Source organism: Elgaria multicarinata, chromosome 15 (assembly GCF_023053635.1).
Source record: "Elgaria multicarinata webbii isolate HBS135686 ecotype San Diego chromosome 15, rElgMul1.1.pri, whole genome shotgun sequence".
NCBI lineage: Eukaryota > Metazoa > Chordata > Lepidosauria > Squamata > Anguidae > Elgaria > Elgaria multicarinata.
This window is the reverse complement of record NC_086185.1, coordinates 2909818-2933080: the sequence shown is the minus strand read 5'-3', so window position 1 is coordinate 2933080 and position 23263 is coordinate 2909818. Positions and strand designations below refer to the sequence as shown.

Genomic DNA, 23263 nt, shown 5'->3' with positions numbered 1-23263 from the left:
AGAGGAGGAGGAGGAGGAGGAGGAGGAGGAGGAGGGGATTTAATGCAGGACCACTTTCCAGAAAACAATCCCCAGTATGGATTTTGAGGGTCAGTGGGCATATGGGAGGACTCTACTATCCGAAGAAAGGCATATTTGAATATTTGAACGAGGACTATCAAGAGCTTATTTCAATGGCATTATGCCTAGATTGCTGCCTTGAAAGAAGAGAGAAAGAATTCAGCCTCACCCCCATCCCACTACCTCAGGTCACTCAAAAGTCACCCTGTGTCTTTCGGGAACTCTGGATTTGGCACTCTGGCTGTGTCTGCATACCAGGATCATGTATCTAAGACATGAACAAGACATGAGCCAGGACTATTGGAATTTTCTAGGGGTCGGTTGGTATTCTTTCTACCATCTTCAGACTTTGGTTCAGTCTTAGAATATGTAAACAAGTCAGAGTTTATCTTAGGATAGTAGATTGTGTAAATGGTATAAAGTAAACTTAAAGCTGCAACGTCCAAACAAGCCTAACCAGGGGGCATACTGAAACTATTTTCCATTCTTCATGAAAGTGTTCTGCATTGCTGAAAAAGCTTCCCCATTTCAGTATTCCCCCCCCCCCCCATTGTGTGCTTCTTATTCGCTGGTGAATGGACCTGGCTTTCCATGGGTTGGAAAAGCCCTTCCTTTGAGACAGCTAGGCCTTCAAGCAAACTTACAGAGCTGATATAGTTGGACAAATTGGGCCTGCCGTTTGGGAGTGAAGCCATGCCTGCTGGCACCCTAGATATGACTCTGCCATATACACCCCTATAGCCCCCTGTGGGTGGGATCCAATCACTCTATTCTCCTGAGGGGAGGCTGCCCCACAGCAGGTACATATGGGAGGAGGCGTTCCTTCAAATAACCTGGCCCCAAACCGTTTAGGGCTTTAAATGTCAATACCAGCACTTGGCTTTCCATGGGTTGGAAAAGCCCTTCCTTTGAGACAGTTAGGCCTTCAAGCAAACTTACAGAGCTGATATAGTTGGACAAATTGGGCCTGCCGTTTGGGAGTGAAGCCATGCCTGCTGGCACCCTAGATACAACTCTGCCATATACACCCCTATAGCCCCCTGTGGGTGGGGTCCAATCATAGAATCATAGAATCATAGAATAGCAGAGTTGGAAGGGGCCTACAAGGCCATCGAGTCCAACCCCCTGCTCAATGCAGGAATCCACCCTAAAGCATCCCTGACAGATGGTTGTCCAGCTGCCTCTTGAAGGCCTCTAGTGTGGGAGAGCCCACAACCTCCCTAGGTAGCTGATTCCATTGTCGCACTGCTCTAACAGTCAGGAAGTTTTTCCTGATGTCCAGCCGGAATCTGGCTTCCTTTAACTTGAGCCCGTTATTCCGTGTCCTGCACTCTGGGAGGATCGAGAAGAGATCCTGGCCCTCCTCTGTGTGACAACCTTTTAAGTATTTGAAGACTGCTATCATGTCTCCCCTCAATCTTCTCTTCTCCAGGCTAAACATGCCCAGTTCTTTCAGTCTCTCTTCATAGGGCTTTGTTTCTAGACCTCTGATCATCCTGGTTGCCCTCTTCTGAACACGCTCCAGCTTGTCTGCGTCCTTCTTGAATTGTGGAGCCCAGAACTGGACGCAATACTCTAGATGAGGCCTAACCAGGGCCGAATAGAGAGGAACCAGTACCTCACGAGATTTGGAAGCTATACTTCTATTAATGCAGCCCAAAATAGCATTTGCCTTTCTTGCAGCCATATCGCACTGTTGGCTCATATTCAGCTTGTGATCTACAACAATTCCAAGATCTTTCTCGTTTGTAGTATTGCTGAGCCAAGTGTCCCCCATCTTGTAACTGTGCATTTGGTTTCTATTCCCTAAATGTAGAACTTGGCATTTATCCCTATTAAATTTCATTCTGTTGTTTTCAGCCCAGCACTCCAGCCTATCAAGATCACTTTGAAGTTTGTTTCTGTCTTCCAGGGTATTAGCTATCCCACCCAATTTTGTGTCATCTGCAAATTTGATCAGCGTTCCCTGCACCTCCTTGTCCAAATCATTAATAAAAATGTTGAAGAGCACTCTGTTCTCCTGAGGGGAGGCTGCCCCACAGCAGTGAGGAGGCTGTATACTGGCCATTGGTGTATACTAGTGTCCGTCATCCGACTAACCTTCCCCAGCTTCAAACTGTATGGACTGAAAAGCTATGTGGTGGTTAGGGAAGTTTGCCCCCTCATGGCTAAAGATGTTACTACAGGTTTCGACCACATGGACATATTTAAATTAATTAAAATAAATGGCTGTATTTTAAGAACAAAATAACCCATAGACACACATCCCTAACATCCCTTTAGTATGGAAGCCAAGTTTCAGGTATCTAATTTTTCACGGTTTTGGCCCTGTGGCACTGATGGACAGGATAGACAGAAATTATCGATGATGATGATGATGATGATGATGATGATGATGATTATTATAGATTTACATTGCCCTCACTTGCCCTCACTCATAAATCCCCTGTTTTGCCCTCAGTGACATCATTATGTAGTCAGAATTGATTAGCTGGTGATGTAACATCATTGTGCCACCTGGTTCACTGTGTGATTACTGATGGGGTGGGATCACCCAGGTGACTAATTCAGAAGAGAGGAAGTAGCAAAAGCCAGGGAAAGCCATGTCACCAGACATTACACCAGGGGTGAATGTTATGTGCAAGTCATTTTTCAGGAGAGGTTGTCCACCCAACAGAAATGGCTAGTTTTGACCCCCCAAAAAACTAAATTTACAAATACTAAGCCTTGCCTTAGCTTAAGCTTAAACTTGAATGGTTTCAATTACCTTATCCCTGAACTGAGCACTCTTTGTGGCTTTGTTTGCTCTATTTGTTTCCACGTGAAAACAAGATTGCATACGTTGTCGCCTCCGGAGGTGGTTGGTTGCCTCCTGTCTCTGTCGGGCTGGTGGGTTCAAACACAACCTGTCTGCATCCAGAGAACTTTAATTGAGTAGATAAAGAGGTCTGTGTAATTATAAAACTGCAGTAGGTATAACAAGAGGCTAAATACATAGCTGTGGTTTTAATTAGACAGCGCTTCGAATTAGTAATTGTGGCTTCAGTGAGAAATCAGTGACTTTATACACTGTAACAACCCCATCACAGCGCAGCTCATACCTCATTATATCTCGCTGTGTGAATCTTTCAGTACATTGGCATGCTGAGCAGAAAAGGCAAACGTTGTCGATATTTGGTTATCTTCCTGGTGCAGAAAGCCTGGATGGAGATTAAATTCATCTCCAGCAGAGATTTGAGAATATATCGTTCTTTGCTATATTGTTCTTCTAGACTATGTCTAGAAGGTGAATTCTCATTCTCTCTCTCTCTCTCTCTCTCTCTCTCTCTCTCTCTGTGGGTGTGTGTGTGTGGGTGTGTGCATAAAATCAAAGCAAGCAATAGAACTCAAGGTGGGCGCTTTGCAAAGGCAGTGTCTTGTCTAGCTCAGCTCAAGTTTCCCAAGGCAGCTGATTAGAAGTAGTTGCACCTACTAGAAGAGTGAGGCAGAGACAGGTTCGATAAAGCTGGATGACACAGCAAGGTAATACTAGGTAGGGTACGTCAGGACCCTGCATAGGTCACTACAGCCGGTATGGGTTGCAATGTACTTAAGGAAATCTGTTGTCTCAGCAACATGCAAAGGCCTCCTGAAGGCTGGTAGATCTGAATCAGCTCTTAGCTCTGTCCCCTCTGTCAACTTATTAAAGACCCATTGTCCAATTCTCCAGTTTCTGGCTCCTACAATGTGGAGATGGTGAGGACTGAATTGGAGGTATGCCCTCTGAGTCTGAGGAAACTGGTAAAGCCATGTTCTCTGGCCTGGACAGCCGCAGATTAGCAGGTGATGGGTTACTGGATGAAGCGTCCCTTCCCCCAAGTCCTCCGCTAAGCCAGAAGGGGGAATCAAGGCTGGGGAACATGGAGGAGGGGTTGGACAGTTCCCCAAAGACCCAATGTGAGATAAATTAAGTGGACTGAAGTTGGCACATGCAGTTGGAAAAAGTGCAACGTTTGTCTATTGATCCACGGTGTCATCTAATCCTTGTCCCACAACTGCATCCTCTGAAAGTGATTACATTCATGTTCTTTAGCCACCTATTAGGTCCTTCTTTTGCTCTCATTTTTATTGTGAGGGTCTCTCTCTTTCTTTTTTTGCTCTTTGCTATCTAATCCTTGTCCAGCATAACCCTAGAAATGTCTAGGGAATATATAGAAATGTAATAAAAATTCACATACCAGGGGGTGGTACAATACACATTCTGTGTTAAGAGTAGTATCAGTGAGCAGCATACATGTTTTCTGTCTTTGAGGTCCGGAGTTTGAAACTCACCATCTTCTAGCAAACAGATTTTAGGTGGCAGTGCATCAGTGACCTTTGGTGGAGAGCAGTTCTGTACATTATGAATGGCTGCTGACAGGTGACTACTTGCTAATGCATGTTCTGTTGTCATGAGCAGCACAGTGTCAGAGAGCATTACTACAGCGTAATTAATCCTTCTCCATAATAGTCGGATTTGGACACCCAAGTCCCTGGCTGCAAAGCACATGGTGCCCTTATGACACTATGATGTCACAACACATGTTTAGGTTCCCCCTGCCCAGCCAGTGGTACTATCTGATTTCACATCTGTAATGTGCTTTGTGGCATCACAGTGAACATATGTTTGGAATTTAATGCTCCACTCGTAGATCTCAACAGTCTAAGCAGGCATTTATTTATTTATTTATTTATTACATTTTTATACCGCCCAATAGCTGAAGCTCTCTGGGCGGTTCACAAAAATTAAAACCATAATAAAACAACCAACAGGTTAAAAGCACAAATACAAAATACAGTATAAAAAGCACAACCAGGTTAAAACCACGCAGCAAAATTGATATAAGATTAAAATGCAGCGTTAGAACAGCAAAATTTAAATTTAAGTTAAAATTAAGTGTTAAAATACTGAGAGAATAAAAAGGTCTTCAGCTGGCGACGAAAAGAGTACAGTGTAGGCGCCAGGCGGACCTCTCTGGGGAGCTCGTTCCACAACCGGGGTGCCACAGCGGAGAAAGCCTTCCTCCTAATAGCCACCTGCCTCACTTCCTTTGGCAGGGGCTCACGGTGAAGGGCCCCGTAGATGATCTTAAGGTCCAGGCAGGTACATATGGAAGGAGGCGTTCCTTCAAATAACCTGGCCCCAAACCGTTTAGGGCTTTAAATGTCAATACCAGCACTTTGAATTGGGCCCGGACCTGGACTGGCAGCCAATGAAGTTGTAAAAAGACTGGCGTTATGTGATCTCGCCAGCCAGTTCCTGTTAGTAAACGGGCTGCCCTGTTTTGTACCAGCTGAAGCTTCCGGACCAAGCCTTCAAAGGGGCGGTTCAGATTGGGAAGCTGGCTTTATGTTCTACCTCGATGCATTTTGAACTGCCCCGCTTTTGCAAGCTCAGAAGAGCAACTTTCCATTGGCTCCACAGGCTTGGATCAAAATAGATAGGAGTCCAGTGGATGGAAGACTCCTATTGTTTGTTAAAATGCAGAAGTCAAGAGCTTGATCCGGTACATGCTGTTCATCAGCTTCAATGTCTCCAAACAAAATATTTTTTTAAAAAATGAATGTGTTGGGTGTAAAATTTAAAGGATTAAACTAGGGGGTAGAAACTGGAAGCTGTGGACTAAATCCACCATATAAATAATGCCATCTGCCCTCCTACCAGCTGCCAAACGTGGAGGTAAGAAAATTAGAAGCATGGCTGAGCAGAAAGTATGGTAGTGGAACTTGACAGCTGGTAAATTGTGGCCATCTTTTTTGTGTGTGGCAGTTATCATTTTACCCCACAATGCCCCAGAATGACATGAGGTCTGGTCCATTGTGGAGAATGTGAGTTGTCCATTCATGTGACCAATGTAGCTTCATAGCAGATCCTGGTAGATGATTACACATTGAAGAAAGGAGCGTAATTCAATGGTAGAGCACATCCTTTAGATCCCAGATTAAATTATTGACTTCTGCAATGAAAAGAGACTTTAGATAGTAGGGGAGGAAAGTCATCTGCTTAAAGTGTTGGCGACCCACTACAACTGAGAGTAGAAAATACAAGAGGAACGTGCAACAAAATGTTGCAGTTTATTATTCCTCCTAAAATGAGAGCTCCTATTCTGGGTTCCTGCCAGCAGTTCTCCACTCACATGTTCCATTTTATTTTTCAACTATCATGCTGCATTCTGCAGATATAAAGTATGACCAGTCCTCAGGGTTTTTGAGGATGGTTGTTGCCCCTGTGGGATGCTTTTGCAAAGCTCAGTGATTCCCTGTTCCTGTTGATACCTTCTTCTGATTTCTCAGTAGCCTTGTTTTGACTACAGTCGTGGTGGCACTGACTAGCTGAACTTGCTGCTAGAGCTAAGGCATGCTTGGCTAGATAAATTAGTGGCCCGTCTCTCCAGCGTTTGTATTTAGAATGTTGGACTAGGCCTGGAAGCTTGGGTTAAAACCCCTACTCATCTTCCCATAAAATTCTCTGTGAACTTGTGCCATCTGTCAGCCTAACCTACCTCACAGGGTTATTGGAGTAGAGAACCATGGTGTGCTTCTTGAGCTCCTTGGGAAAGGAGAAAGATGGGGGTATCGGTGTAATAAATAAGGCAGTTTATGTATTCAGAATGAAATGAGACATTTATTCAAGAACATCTCTAAGGTGGTTTCCCCACATCTTCTGCTTCCCATAAAACAAGATGTTGCAATAGGATTGAAGACACATTGTGATGGTTTCACTGAAGCAGATGTACTGGCACAAATATTTAGGATGCAGATCTGCAATTTAAAGGGAATCCTGATATATCCTGATTTAACCATGAAGCAGGAAGCCCGGATGTGTAGAAACGAAATATTAAAACCAAGTTTTCCATTTGCTTTCTCTTCTAAACAAAGGAGTGCTGAGACTTGTCGACACAACCATTAAAAAAAATGCTGATTTAGAGTTACGGCCTCTGGATCCCATTTATTACATCTCTGTGCTACCTAGAAGGCCAGGCTATAATTATGCACATTGATTTGAGCAATTATAGAGTTTGATTTTTATTAATCCTTTTTTTAACCTACTAGAAAATAGTAAATGCTATATTGCTTATTTACTATATAATTATGTTTTAGTAATGATTTATGTCAGACTGGATTAGGATGGTGGGATTTAATTAAACACGCAAAACAGCAATAAAAGTGGCTTTTTTATTATTAAAACAAAACTCCTGCTAAAATATTCTGGATGCATAAATTTCTCTTATTAAAATGTCTTCCACACACGCAGCCAACACCCCTGCTTCTATAGATAGATATACTCAGTACAATTTAAACTGCTGTAGCTGTAGTGGCATGTTGTTGTTGTTTAGGAAAGGGGCCATCTTGGTCAATGGTAAAACACATATTTTGCATGAATAAGGTTGCTCTGTTGCAGCAAAAACAACCAAGACTCTTGTGGGACCTTAAAGACTACCAAATTGATTGTGGCATAAGCTTTCATGGACTTCAGAAGAATAACAGGTTGTCTCTTTTTTGAAAAATTCCAGTCACTATGAACAAGACCGGAATGCACTTAAGAGAAAAGAATGGGAACGGAGAAATCAAGAAGTCCAGCAGGATGATGATCTTTTTGCGTCCGGCTTTAATCTCTTTGGAGAACCCTACAAGGTAAATACAAACCTGAAGCTATATTTGGCGTTCGTTGCATTTGACACCACCTCCACTCCTATGTTCCAAAGCATTAAACAGGCCTCAGGCCCTCACAGAGCGCATCGTCTCAGTTTCACACACTGCAAAATCAGCTTCCGCATAACTGTGTATTGATTAGTTTAACTATCTTTGGCAAGTGACAGCCCTCTGGGCTACCATGGTGTTCTTCCACTTTGCAACCAACCAGCACTAGTCATACTAGCACAGTGGAACAATTCAGGAGCAATTCCCAGAATGGGGCCTTCTAATCCGATTCCATATTGATTTATGAAATATGAAATCACTGCAAAAGAGACATGCAAGTCAACCATTGAGGCCTTATACTCACCAAAGTTGTCAACCTGGATCTGGGTTGTACTACTTGAGTCTGCAAGTGGGGATCCTCATGACTAAATCCTGCTTAATTAAAAGAAGGTATTTTCCAAACACAGAATACTAGCATTTTTTTATGTCCCAAGACCTCTTTTTTGGAATATTTTGGTGGAGCATTCAATTATATGAGCTCCCCCTGCCTGCAGTCTGAAGTGGAACAGCCCCAAAATAGATTTACTAGGGATGCTTACAGAATACACCTCTGGCAGGTTCTGTCCTGGATTTTAAAGTTCCACTTCACCCAGAAACATTTATCAAAATGTCAGAGTCCATTATTATCCCAGCAGAATCTTTCGAGAGAAGGGGGATTTCTGTTCGCCTTTCTGTCTTTCTTTCCATCAAAACTAAATTTAAAATGAAAAGAAACTCCCACCCACCTGCAAAAAGCACCTGAAATATAGATATCTGAACAATAACTGAGCAGTATTGAGCCATCTTGATCAGAAATAGCCTCTTAATTCATGCATAGATATATACTGTCTATCTCTGGATTGGGTTCCACCATGATTATCCTTCCCCTGTGTGGCTCACTTTTCTTGCTCTTTATCAAATTATGGTTTCCTTCAGGTAATATGTAGCCCTCCAGATGTTGTTGGACTGCAAGTCCCATTTCCCCTCACTATTATCTATGCTGGCTAGGACTGATAGAAGTTGCAATCTTACAACATCTGGAAGCTCCCCGTCTCCCCGGATCTTTGGAAGCATGTTCCATGAACGAAAGATGTTTAGTATCTTGTTATTTTACCCTGGAAATGGTGTATCATTTTGTCAGAGGTGGAGGTTGATAGTGAGCCTTTGTTTATTAATCTGTGCACGTATGATGCTTCCTTACAGCGACTCAGCCCATCGGTCGGCCATTGTCAATTCTGGCTGGCTATGTCTCTCCAGGACGTCAGGCGCCAGTCTTTCCTCGCTCGGCCACCTGTGATCCTGAAACAGTTAATTGTTTGGTGGTTTCTTGTCTTTTGTGCAGTTGTTCCATATTCTAAAAAGGTTGGAATGACTCTCCTCAGGCTTAGCATCTGGCACCAAAAGTTTAAGTTAAAATATGCTGGTCTTCTGGCCTCACCCCTTTTGCCTGAAGTCCTGCTCACCCCTGGAATCTGGCCCCAAGAACTTCTCTGAAGTGGAATTTGTCCCAGACGTTGAAAGAGGTTCCAACCCACCCACCCGCCCTACTTCAACTGGGGATGGTGGGGATTGAGGCAGCGACTTTCTGCATGTAAACCATGTGCTCTGCTATTTATTTCCCCTAGTTTCATATACCGTCCTTAATATCATTTCAGTCCTGAATGGATCCTCACTTCTGAATGTCCTTGCCCTCACTCGTAACTTCCATGTTGCACACTGGAGCTTTGCTAGCTTATGCATGGCTATTTTTGTCATAATTTGGCCGTTAGAGTAGAAATCGGATGGCCTGATCCTCATTTATCCTAATCATCCAGTTATCCAAGTTCTCTGAGATTCTATGAGACAGCTCTGTGTCACGGTTATCCTGAGTAAATGCTTTCTTCTTCATGGGGACTTTTGATTGTTGGAATGTCCTTCAGCTCAATTTAATAAATTCGGTTAAAATGCTTTCATGTTGACACCAGCACGGGCTGTGGGCTTCTCAAGCTGAGAAGTTGAACCCGGTCACTTCACAATGCAGAGAACACTTTATGGACCACTGAGAGGATGAGAGAGAAGAAAGGAAGGAGCACCAAATAGAAAGAAGGGGGAGGGGACTACAAAGGGAAGAAAAGAAAAGAGAGAAAGATACCGAAAAGTGGAAAGGGAATATATTAAAAATAATTTGTATACATACGAGTACATTTCTGTAGAGACCCATTTATATAACTCTAACCAAGTTGATTAGAATCACCTGTATCCCCAGCATTTTAATTGGCCAATTGGACTTTCTGCATCGGCTTTTAAGCCAGTTGGCTTAAAAAAGGGTCCCAGATGGTGTGGAATATGGCCAGTTTGTTGTGGAAAGAATTATGCAGAGCTCTTTTTTTTACAAGGCACGTCTCTTTCTCGAACACTTCCTTGTTTGAAACAAGAACTCCTCTTCTGCAGAAGACCCTTCCCCTCAAAGGCACAGTGAACACAACCTCCCCAGCTGACGTCAGCTGAAGTATCACTTGTGAACGGGGCCTTGACATCTAACGGGGAAGACACAAATAATCAGAGCCAACTGGCAATCTGAATTTGACCAAGAAAAAGGATTCTGGTAGTTGACTTTTATTTATTTTTTAAGGAACAGGGCCAAAAAGCAGGGAGGCGCACATTTTCCAAATGAGCTTGACCTCTGAAGAGTGTGAAGTATGCAAGCAGTGAGTCAGAAAACAAACTTATAATTTAAGGCAGGGAATTCTTCAGAAATTACATTTCCCAATTCTTCAGAAAATAGCAGAGATTGAGTCAGAGATTCAACTTGTTGTTCAGAAGTCATAGGAAAAGAAAGGAAAATAGGAAGGGAGGGTGGGTTAAATTTTGGGAGGAAAGGTTCAGAGCACTGGACGGAAGGCTTCTTGCTTTGCATGCAGGGGGGCCCAGTTTCATTCTCTAGCATCTCCAGGTAGGGCTGAAGAAGGCTCAAGAGAGCTGCCACCAGCCAGTGTTGGCAGCACTGAACTAATGGTCTGACTCGGTAAAATCTGCTTCCTATTAGGGATGTACATCCCTGAACTCCTGGAACCTTTTTGTGTATTTGCAGCCAGAGGTGGGGGAAGGTCCAGCAATTTGTGCAAATTTCTGAGTAATTTGTGCAAATTACAGCCAGATTTGTGCAATTATGCAGCAGCATTTGCCAACCTGATTCCATCCAGATGTTTTTGATCACAACTCCCAGCATTCCTGAACATTAGCCATGCTGACTGGGGCTGATGGGAGCTGTAATACAAAACATCTGGAGGGCACCAGGTTGGAGAAGGTTGGACTAGAGCAATGGCTTCTCCTAGTTTACCAAATGCAAAAGCTTCTCTGGCTAGTGTTGACATATCTTCACTACAGGTGGCTCCACAAAGTCCTGTACATTAATAGTAAATTAGATGCGCCTCTGGACGTCACCATTTGTGTATGTATTTTTGTCATCCTGCCCCACCCTAGGGACTAAGGGTGGACTGCAACACTTTAGAATGCAAAATGTCAGAAATATAAATATAAATTAAAACTCATGCCACCTTCTGATCCTAATCGCGTTTATCTGAATTCCCATTTTGGATTTTATCCTTAAAAGGAGTCTAGTTTATAGTGCCAGATGAAGCTCACTGGGTAGCCTTTGGCTATTCAACATCTCTCTGCTCCCCTACTCCAAAAGGTTGTTGAGACGATTAACAGTGGGACCATGGTGGGACCTATCTTCTTTTGAACTCCTTGGAGGAAGGGCAGGAAACAACTGTGACAAAATGAATGAAAGCCTTATATTGACTGCACTCCATAAATAAAAACAAAGTCCTCCCTGACCTCCATCCTCTTCAGCCATAATATTGGGATGTTACTGGACAATTGGTTGTTCCCATTTCCTCTCCTTTGCAGACACTCCAGTGAAGTGAAAAACTGCAAAGCCTAACTCGACCCTTTAGATGAGAATTGTCTTAAGTGTCTGCAATCTAGCCGGCTCCCTTTGCACAAGTGCTGCCTCACCAATCCTGCAGGGAGGACGGGAGAGAAGAAAAAGAACAAGTGAGCAAGTGTTTGGCATTTGCCTCGTAATTCCTCCCGGTCCCTTAAGCACAAAGGAATCTTCTTGTTTTAAATTTGGGGGGCCGAGCCGAGGCTAGCTTTGGCTGCTGCCCAAATGGTTCATTGTACGGATCTGGTTGAAGGAGGCGTGTCAGGCACAAAGAGCTTATTCTGGGCATAAATGGAATGCACTTTTTTTGCCACTAAAAATGACCGACTGAAGTTCTTTTTTTAAACAAACAAACAAACAAACAAACACATAACACTGTTTCTTGCATACAGGATGATTTGTAAACTTATACGATTGATTAACTTTCTAAATATTTACTTCAGTACACAGCTCCTTGATTACAATCCGTCAAAGGAAACAAAAAGGAAAAAATGCATATATTTTATCCCCCCTCCCACTTTTCCATTGTGGGAATATCCTGGGGATGTTCTGCCTACCCTGGGGAGTATCCAGTGTTACTCCTACATAGAGTAGACCCATTGAAATGAATGGGAGTTACAGTAGCTTCTCCTGTCCATCTATACTCCCTCCAAACCATGCATGACAAACCACATCCTCTCATGTACTCTGCAAGGTCTTCCTTCACCTCAGAACAGAACAAGTGATTCAGGCAGACCCATCCAGAGGTATTTCAAATATAGACACCCCAACTGGTAACGTAAATTTTCAGAGTTCTAGTTTACATGGTTCAAGGGAAATCAGTCCTTCAGATTCCTGAGAGACCAGTACTTCCTGGCGAGTTGTTTAGCAGAAAAGGGTTTTTTTGTTTTTGTGGAATTTACTGAGATATAGAAACTATTGATTTTTTTTGGCTCCGCCTTGTCAATTGCAACTACATTGATAGAAATGCTGACAACTGCTCCCCACCCACTAATTTAATCACCACTAATAATCATAATGGGAAGGAAACAGGGATCAAGTATAGTCCTTCGATGGGGAAACACTGCTGCAAAACTCCCTTTCCCTCAGGATTAAAATTGGAGGTACACTTCACTCTCCAAGAGGTGTGGATTTTCCTTATCCATTCCTGGCATAAATTAAATGGAACTTCCATGTTCAGAGGCAGTATGCTACTAAATGCTCATTGCTAGAGGTCAGTGGCAAGGAACATCTATTGCCTTCATAGCTTGCTGGTGGGCTTCCAGAAGCATTAGGGTAGCCAGTGTGAGAAATAGGATGTTGAACTGGATGGATGCTTTGAAATATCCCCTTTGAAATGTCTCCTGGTTCTTTTTTTTTTTTTTTTTATAATAATTTTTATTCATTTTCAACACTATATAAACATAGATAAACATTTCCAAAATATAACTGAAACTAACACAATAAGAAAAAAAATACATCAAATATCTGCTGCATACATATTGAATAATTGTTGAGTACAAATATCAAAAATTATTACATATGCCTTATCACACTACAACATCTTCATTCTTAACATAAATGTGCACCCCCCACCTCGGGATCATTCTTGAGTCCAAAATCTAATCATTTCTTCTGCTGGTGGTTTCCCACTTCCCTTAGTAAACACAAACACTAGGAACTGTTTCCAGATTCCTTCGAACTCATTTATTTTAGTTACGCCTTTTCTCCACTTAATATTGCATGTCAGTTTATCATTAATGGCTATGTCCCATACTTCTTTGTACCATTCTTCAATAGAATATTCCCCTTGAATCTTCCAGTTCCTAGCTATCATCAATCGTGCTGCAACCAACAAACTCGATATCAGCTCTATAGTTCCTTTTCCACACTTTATATCTTCAAATAGTGACAGCAATGCTATTTTTGGTGTTTGTTCTATTTTCATTCCCACTATTTCTTCAATTTCTGAAAACACCATCTTCCATAATCTTTGTACATATTTGCATTGCCACCACATATGTAAATACGTTCCTTTTTCCCCACATCCTCTCCAACAATTTGCTGAATGTTGATCACTTATCTTATTCAATCTAACCGGGGTTAGGTACCACCTCCATAAAATTTTAAAATAATTCTCCTTTATTCTTACTGATAAACTTCTCAACACTCTTTGTTTCCATAGTCCCTCCCAGCTCTGTCGCCCTATTTGTATCTTCAAATCTGATTCCCAAATCATTTTCTCTGTATTCTCTCTAAACTCCTTCTCTAACAATATTTTATATATTTCACTCATTAATCCTTTTGAAACTATACTACTTCCTTTTCCTTTCTCCTTACTTACTACTAATTCTTCAAACCTCGTCATCTTTCTGCACATTCTATTATCTTTAATCCACTTTTTATTCCATTGTTCTAATTGACCATATTCTAGCCAAGATAGCTTCTTCTCCTTTAACAAATTTTCCATATCTTCTCTTGTTTTAATATCTCTTACCCAATCCTTTAATTTTATTTTATTTTTCTCTTTTAATATTTTACATAATCTACCCTTTAGATCCTCTGGGAAATTCTTTAACATTATTATCGGTGCTAAGGGAGAGTTGCTCGGAAGCAGCTTCCCTTTAAATTTACTCCAAATTTCCCATTGAGTCCTCAGGAGTGGATTATCTATACTTCCAACCCACTTTCTTCCTCCATCTTTAAAAAAAACATTCTCCAGATTCATCTCTACCTTACTTATGATTTTTTCTTCCATCCAATATAAATCTCCTACTCCCATAATTGCTTCTACAACATGTCTTAATCTATTTGCTACGTAGTATAATTTTATGTTTGGGAGACCCATTCCCCCCTTTTTTTGGCTTAGGTACCAATTATTTTTATTCACTCTTGCTCTCTTTTCTCCATTACAATATTTATTAATAATATTTTGCCAACTTTTTATCTCGGTTTCTGATATTTTTATAGGTAACATCCTAAATACAAAATTAATTTTAGCTAATATCTTCATTTTTATCAAAGCTATTCTCCCAAACCAAGATAAATTTAATCTTTTATATTTTTCCAATTTCTCTAGTACCTCCTTCTTTAACCTCGTTAAATTTTCCCTTTCTAAATTCTCTAGATTTTTTGTAATTTTAATTCCCAAATATTTAATCTCGTTCTTAACTTTCAATTCCATTCCCTTAAATTCCCAATCCTTTTCTTCCTTCTTAGTATAGTTAAACAACATCATCTCTGATTTAGACCAATTTATTTTTAACCCTGTAATTTCCTCAAATTCCCTCAACTGATATTTAATTCTTTCTAATTTTCTTAATGGATTCTTAATGGTCAATAAAGTATCATCCGCAAACATGTTTAGCTTTATTTCCCTTACCTCTCCAATTCCTTCTAATTCTTTATCCTCCCTTAGTGCCTTCGCCAAAACTTCCATAACCATTACAAAAAGGACCGGCGAGAGCGGACATCCTTGTCTTGTTCCTCTGGCTAGTCGTATCTTTTCAGTAAGTCCGTCATTTACCACCACTACCGCCGTATTTTGGGAATATAGCTGTTCTATTACATTTTTAAATTTATTTCCAAATCCCAATTTATCTATAATACTCTTTAGTGCCTGCCAGCTCACACAATCAAAAGCTTTAAAAATATCTAATGCCATAATACCTGCCTTAATATTTGCTTTTTTTATTACATTTATTACATTTAAAACTCTACCCACTAAATTATGCATATGTCTTCCTACCACAAACCCACATTGATCTGCTCCTATATATTCTGCCAAAAATTTATTTAGTCGTTTGGCCATAATAGATGTAAAAATTTTAGCATCCTGATTTATTAAAGAAATAGGTCTATAAGAATCGGGATTAGTCAAATCTTTATCTGGTTTTGGGATCAGAATTATCACTGAATGTTCCCATGATTCGGGTATCTTCTCTCCTGATAATATCCTATTATAAAGTTCCATTAATTTTGGAACTAAACAATCTTTGAAGACCTTATAATATTCTGGACCCAAACCATCTGCTCCTGGTGATTTACCCACTTTTAACTTATCAATAACCTCTTCAACTTCTCTTTGAGTTATTACTGACTCCATTAACTCCTTATATTCTGATTTTATTTCCTTCTTTATAAACCTTCCAATATACTCCTCCACCTTTTCTTGTTGAATTTCTTTACCCTTGTACAATTCCTGATAAAATTCCTGAAAATTTTTTATTTTAGCTTTCATTGCATGACAATAATTCCCTCGGCTATCTTTCAACGTTTCTATCCCATTCCTCCCTTTTTCTTTTTGTGTGAGCTTGGCAAGCAACCTCGAGTTCTTATCACTGTTTTCAAAATATTCCCTTTTCATATACATTAAATTCTTTTGAATCTCTTCTATATTTAAATTTTCTAATTGTTTCTTCTTAGCTTGTATTTCCACTAATTTATATTTATCTTTACTTCGCCAATATCTTTCCTCCAAGTTTTTAATTTCTATCTCTAACTTTTCCTGTTCTGCACGTTGTTGTCTTTTTAAACTACATGTTTCTCTAATACAGATTCCTCTTGCTACAGCCTTCATGGTGTCCCAAATGACTGACCCAGCTGTTCCTCCTTTTTCATTAATTTCCCATGACTCCGACAGTTCCTTCCGAATTTTATCTACTATTTTATTGTATTTCAATATCTTTGTGTTCAACTTCCATCTATATGCCTCTTTATAATCTTTCTTAACTGTAAATTCTAAACTTAACAAGGCATGATCAGTTACTTTTATTACCCCCATTTCCATTTTACAAATCCTCGTTGCAAAGTCTTTTGAAACAAATATATGATCTATCCTGGAGTATGTATGATGAACTGGGGAAAAGTATGAGAATCCAGGCCTATTCCCGTTAAGTAAGCGCCACGAATCTAAATAATCATTTTCTTTTACTAATTTATTCAATATAGTCATATTGTTCCTCTTTTCAGCATTAGTGGGATTTGACCTGTCTCTTTTATTATCCATAACCATATTAAAATCCCCAGCTAATATAGCATACCCCTCCTTAAATTCTTCTATTTCTTTAAACAACTTTATAAAAAACTCTCTATGCCTCTCATTTGGGGCATAAACATTAATCAAAGTATAGACCTTTCCCTCAATTTTACCTTTTAACATAAGATATCTACCCTTATCATCCTTTTTTACCTCTTCTAATGTAAACCCACTTTTTTTTGAAATCAAAGTGGCCACTCCATTTTTTTTTGATGTCCCTAATGACTTTTCATAATAGGCTAGCCACTTTAATTTTATCATATTCGAATTCTCGGAGCCTTGGTGTGTCTCTTGGATCATTATAATATCTGATCCCTCTTTATTAAGCATTTGTTCTATTCTCTTCCTTTTCACGACTGCCCCTAAACCTTTAACATTGAGTGTTGATACCTTTATCTTTTTATCCATAATCACCCTTTTGAAATCTCTTCCGATCCCTTGTGCTCAGCAGTTCAAACTTGCTTACATAAAAACACAAACTCCATACATAAAACCCCCACCCTCCTACCCCAATCCCTCCTCCCCTACCTTCCCCCCCTCCCCACCCCCCCACTCTAAACCCCCCCCATATCCCCGTGAGTCTAGTACTCCAGCCATCTACTTTAAAGGGGGAGGGGGGAGGCAGTGCTGTGCCTGGCCGGCAGGTTTCTATATTAGCATTTTTATTTGCAATTATCTCCAAACATAATTAACAATTCTCTTACTCTCCAGATGTCCCAGCCTCATTCCCTCCCCCACCCACTCCAGCCCCATCTGCTTCCCCATCCAGACCCAGCCTCTTCAGCAAATCTTTACCTTGATCCAATGAGGTTACTCTATGTTCCCTCCTCCCATATGTAAATCTTAAAAAAACCGGGTAACCCCATGCATAAGGAATTTTATTCTTCATTAATGTTTCCGTTATTGGTTTAAGACTACATCTCCAATCTAATGTACGTTGAGAAAGATCATTGTAAATTTGCACTGGTTTGCCTTTATATTATATCTGATTCTTAAATCTCAATTCTTTCATAATTTGCTCTTTTTTATAATAATTACCAAATTTCACCAAAATGTCTCTTGCCCCTTTGTGGTTTTGCCCCCCCACACGATGGACTCGATCCGGATCCAATCCGTTTATTGATATATCAGGCATCAGCTCCTTGAACCAGTTCACGATGATTTCTCTAAGATCTTCTCCCTGCGACTCCTTTAGCTGCTTTTCAAAAATTAGATCTACTAGATTAATCTTCCAAGGCAATCGATCACAGTACCCATTCTTTAAATTGTATATTAGTTGATTTCTCAAAAGCCTCTTATTTCTTCTGGTCCAAATCCGCTTTAGCCTCTATCTTTTTGATCTTATCCGAATTTTCCGCCTTTTTATCCGCTAAATACACAATTGATGTCTAAATTCACTCATATGCTGATCCATTTTTTTAAATTATAACAATGTTATTTTCAGCTATAATGGGCCTGATCTCCATCAACGAGGGAGGGTTACTACCACTTTCTCCTCCTTCAGTCATATTTTTTTCTTTATTTGGTATTGTATCCAAAGGGACTGGGTCTTTATCTTCCTCCTCTTGCTCAACTCCAGGGGCTGTCCTTTCCAGGAGGGAGAGGTATGCCAAATTATGATTTGAAAGTTCCTTTTTTTATGATTTGAAGGTTTCTTATTTTTTTTTCTCTTTTTTTTTTTCTTCTTTTTTTCTTTTTTTTTTTTCTTTTTCTTTTTTTGTATATTGAGCTTTGCCCAACTTTTGATCTTTCTTTTAACGTTAGGCATGGGACTCTTCTGGGTAGGGCATAAATCTTAGAGTGTAACTCACTTCCTTAGCAACTTATGCTGGCTTCTCTGTTATATATCAAACACTTTTTCCTTCTTCATGAGGGGGGGGGGAATATCCAGTTCACAACAGCATTCACTAGAGGGGATCAGTTTAATCATTCGCAGCCTCTCAGCTTCCCACATCTCCCTCACCGAATGCCGAATGCAGCTTCTTCCACCTTCTCTCCCCCCCTTCTCACCACGCCAATAAATCCAATCAACAACTTCCACCTTACAAAGCCAGCATTTCAATCTTTCCCATGTGAGATAAGAATGAAAGGTTATAACACAAATCAATGTCCAGCAAGCATAAATTCCTTCTTTTTAAACTGCGTCAGTGTTACTTTCGGTTTTGATAGTGTTGCCGTTTACACAGACATTGTATTAAATATCAATCATCTCACCTCCCTTCTTCAAATCTCTCTGCTTTTCCAGCTCCTGTGACTTTTATAATCATTTTCTGTCGTTTGCTCAAAGATTTATGCCCATTAGAAGAGAGATAATTGCTTTTTCCGGCAAACGCCGCTTAGAGCCTCAGAAGAAACCCGCCATTGCTCAGGCGGCCAGCTCCGCCCCCGAAATGTCTCCTGGTTCTGAGGGTTTTCATTACACCAAGGACTACTGGGATTCAGAGTAGTTACTTCAGAATGAGACCTTAACACCCCCTTCTATTTATTTATTTATTACATTTATATACCGCCCCCATAGCTAGAGCTCTCTGGGCAGTTTACAGAAATTCTAAAATGAGATAAAAACAAGTATACAAAATTGAAAATTCTAAAACACAGAACATACATACATGAAGCATTGAAAACCGTTAAAATAAACATGTGGGTGATTAAGATGTGCTGCCATATGCCTGGCAAAGAGGAAAGTCTTAACCTGGCGCTGGAAAGATAGCAGCGTTAGCGCCAGGTGAGCCTCGTCAGGGAGATCGTTCCATAGTCTGGGGGCCACCACCGAAAAGGCCCTGTCCCTCATTGCCACACTCCGAGCCTCTCTCGGAGTAGGCACCCAGAGGAGGACCTTTGATGGTGAATGTCGTGACCGGGTATATTCACGTCGGGAGAGGCGTTCCGACAGGTATTGTGGTCCCAAGCCTGAGAATGTAACTCTTCCATTATATGACTCTGATAATTACTCCCCTGTAGCTTCTCCTGTCCCTCAGACATGAAGGAACATGAGATTGCAGAAAAAAACACCAGCCCTAAAAGAACTATACAACTGAAAGACCAGGATCCACCAGCCTTCTTTAGTTGACTGTAGCATTTTGCTGGGACAACAGCTCCTTCTGGGAGATGTCCTGCAGGTTGCTATCCAAGGTCCTGATGTGACTCTTGCCTGGCCTGACATGACTCAGAACAGGCTCTGGGCTTTGTGTAACAGTCTACTTCCCCTGGGCCTCAGTCAGGACAACCTTGGCCTGATCCAGCATGGCTGATCTTAGTTTGGCAATAATGGAATTTTTTATTTCATATCAGTGCTGATTGGTGGGAGCACAAACTGAAAGGTTGTTGGAATAATGCTTAATGTCTTTTTTATTATTATTTTTAAAAAATAAAAAGTCAATGACCCTCATAATAATCACAGCTGGAAAATGTATTTATTATAGAGATTATATCATCATTAGGTTCCTCCAGGCGATCCCCACCTTCTCCAACGCTCCTTTTTACACATAGTCTGAGGTTTCCCCCAATGACTTCTCACCTCTCTTTAGGGAATTGCTTCTAGCTATTGCTCAGATGTCAGCTTGTCCATAAATTGAGCATTAACCTCATATTAAAAGTTTATCTGTATACAAACTCTCAAACTTTTAAATGCACATTTGGACAAGGGTGGGGGGGAGGAGCGGATACAGTCTAAGATGTAGAGTAGAAAAACACGGAAGATGAAAACATAATGCCAACAATGAGTCAGAATTTGCTTAATAATTGCTGCACTTTACAGCAAATAACTGTGAATCATTGATTTGCAAAACACATGCTGTGCAGTTCCAGAAAGCGGAGTAGAGCAGGCCTTACAAATATAGCCGACAACTGTATTTATATGTTTGTTTGATAAAAAAAAAGAAAGAAAAGATCTTCTAAATGCTCCTTAAGAAGAAAGTTGTCAAACAACCAGGCTGGCCTAAGGCTGAAGACCTCACAAAACCACATTATAGCAGTTGATGGCAGCTAAAAAAAGAAAGGAAGAAATGCCCTCACAAGGCAACGCAGCAGTCAACTGTTAGTTTTGTCTCCACCTTCTTACAGAATCAGCTGCCTGAGAGTCCTGCTGCCAAAAGTTCTGCTACACCAGGGGTGCAGAACCTCTTTCAGCCCAAGAGTTGAATCCTCTTTTGGAGAAGCTCTCGGGAGCTGCCTTCCAGTGGTGGGTGGGATCAAAGGCAACATTGGCAGGGCCAAAATCCCAGCCTGTTTTAGCTTAAAGCTATTACTGCCAGTAACTAAGCCATGGGAGAGGCACTTCAACCTTTTAGAACAGGAGCGGGGGTGTATAAAAGTTGGGAACCTCCCAAATGACAAGCGGCTGACGGACAGAGGCCTGGTCTTCTGGGGGACGCTGGAGTGCCGTATTTGGGCCCCAGGAGGGCTGGGTTCGGCTCCCATGCCTGAGGTTCTTCAGCCCTCTTCCACACACTTCTCTTACTTCTAAGTGGACTGCTCAAGGGCCCACCTGTATCTCTGAACGCAGAGGTATTTCCAGTGGAGGCTGGTGGCTCCGATCTCAGTGGAGCTGTGAACCCCCTCCTGGTTTCAGTCAGAACTCTAAAGGAGTTCTCCAAGTTGCTGAGACCAACCCCAAGATAGGTTCAGCATCTTTTTAAAAATGCTCCTCCATAAACCATGGTTTCATCAAGAGTGAGGGGTTAAAAGTAATCAACTTCTGAGCATGCACTGAGCATGGCTGCCAACCTTGAGCACCTCGAATGACAAAGGCAGGCCATGTCGGTGCAAAATTGGTGCATGTTCTCATTGGTTTCACAATTTAAATTCAGAACAAAGGGGAAAAAACTTAAGGCAATTGCGCTGTCCTCTGAATATATCTGGACATTATGAGTTGAGAAAACTCGTATTCCAAGCACAGCATTGTCTTCATCTGCGCTTCTACTTACACCTGCCATCTCCTTTTAAATAGCCATGTTGAGCGTTGGGATAATTTCTCTCTTAACATTGTTGTCTCTTTATATTTCAGACTAACAAAGGTGATGCTCTTGCCAACCGTGTCCAGAATACGTTGGGGAATTACGATGAGATGAAGGACTTGCTGACCAACCATTCTAACCAGAGTCACCTTGTAGGCATCCCAAAGAATTCAGTGCCACAGACCCCAGTAGATAAAACTGAACAGAGCTTTTTCCCCGAACAAAGAAACCGCATGGTACCACCCCACCAGGTCAGTGGGCACGCCTCGGTATCCATGCCTCCCCCTACTTCCATGTCATCCAATTCGAGTCTACTGCATGGTCACCAGAGCAGCAGGAAAGCCAGAACTGACTGGAGCCGTGGCAACCATGGCTCTAGCACTGGTCAGCCAAGTCAAGCTGGTAGCCAGCAAAGTAGGACAAAACATAGTTCTTCTCATGAGCCACCACAAAGCAGATACGATGACCTCTACCCCTGTCAGGGTGATCAGCATAAAACTGGAGGAGGCGAAGAAGCTAACACAACGCCATCGTCTTCACACTCGAGAAGGCATAATCATTCAAAATCAACGGTCGTGGAACATTCTTATAAAGAAAGCAACCATTCAAAGTCTCCAGTGGATCTGGAGTTTCTGGGCCATGGACCTGGATCTCCACTGCCTTCCACATCCTTATTGTCAGCAAACAACAGTCTTTCAACTCCGAACTTCCCTCCAGGACTTCACTGTAAGAGTAGCATGACCCAGCAAAAACCTACGGCTTATGTTCGGCCAATGGATGGCCAGGACCAAGTTCCAAATGACTCACCTGAACTGAAGCCGCCAATAGAAATCGAAGGTGTATATGGAAACCAGTCCTTCGGAACTCTGCTGGAAGGAAAGACCGCCGGACCCGGCTCAAAGAATAAATTACCAAAGCTTACCATTCCTCAAGTTAGTGAAGTAAGTCAGATATTTTTTCCCATTACAATGTTTCAGGATGTCATTCTTCTTAAAATTCCTGTTAAATTGTCATCCTCTTAATCCTACTATATTTCTACATTTTCAAACTCTCGCCCAAGTACAGATGTATAAGAAATTCGCTTCGATTCATTTATGGCCAGAATTTACCCTGTTTGCTCCTCCCGAACCCAAATGTGTGCTTCTCTTAAAAGTGTGCACAGACACAATTTAACCAATGGGAGAAGATTGCACACTTTGGAATGTGCAACCAAGTATGCACCCAAGTGCTTTGGGATTTTCACATGAAAAGAAAACATCTCCCAATCTGATATGGACACGAGTCAAACCATGTTTTGAGGTGGTACACAGAAAACCTAAATGAGCTTGAGTCTTGCTGTTTTTCCACATCCCTACCCAGAAGACAGTGGTCACAATGTGACAAAAGAGGGAGGCATGCTTAAGATTCAGGCTACAGGGACCCCATAGCTCCAAAAACTGGGATTGGCCATTGGCAGCTGGGTTGCAGAAGAGAACAGGAGGTGGGTTCCTCCTCTTCCTCACACTACTGCTACTACTGCTACTACTACTAGATGTACTGCAGCTTCCTCTGACTTTGCGTCTGAGTCTAGTCCAGGAGGTGCAAACTGGATAAATCCTGATTGTA

The 23263-nt window shown here is 41.4% G+C and overlaps 1 protein-coding gene across 1 annotated transcript in view; it reads left to right on the top strand.

Annotated features, from left to right (window-relative positions):
- Positions 1 to 23263, top strand: part of AFF2 (ALF transcription elongation factor 2) — a 392460-nt gene that overhangs the window by 106587 nt on the left and 262610 nt on the right. The window contains exons 2-3 of the mRNA XM_063141604.1: positions 7593 to 7713; positions 21709 to 22599. Of these exons, the coding sequence (XP_062997674.1) occupies positions 7593 to 7713; positions 21709 to 22599 (1012 nt within the window). The remainder of the gene's footprint in view (positions 1 to 7592; positions 7714 to 21708; positions 22600 to 23263) is intronic.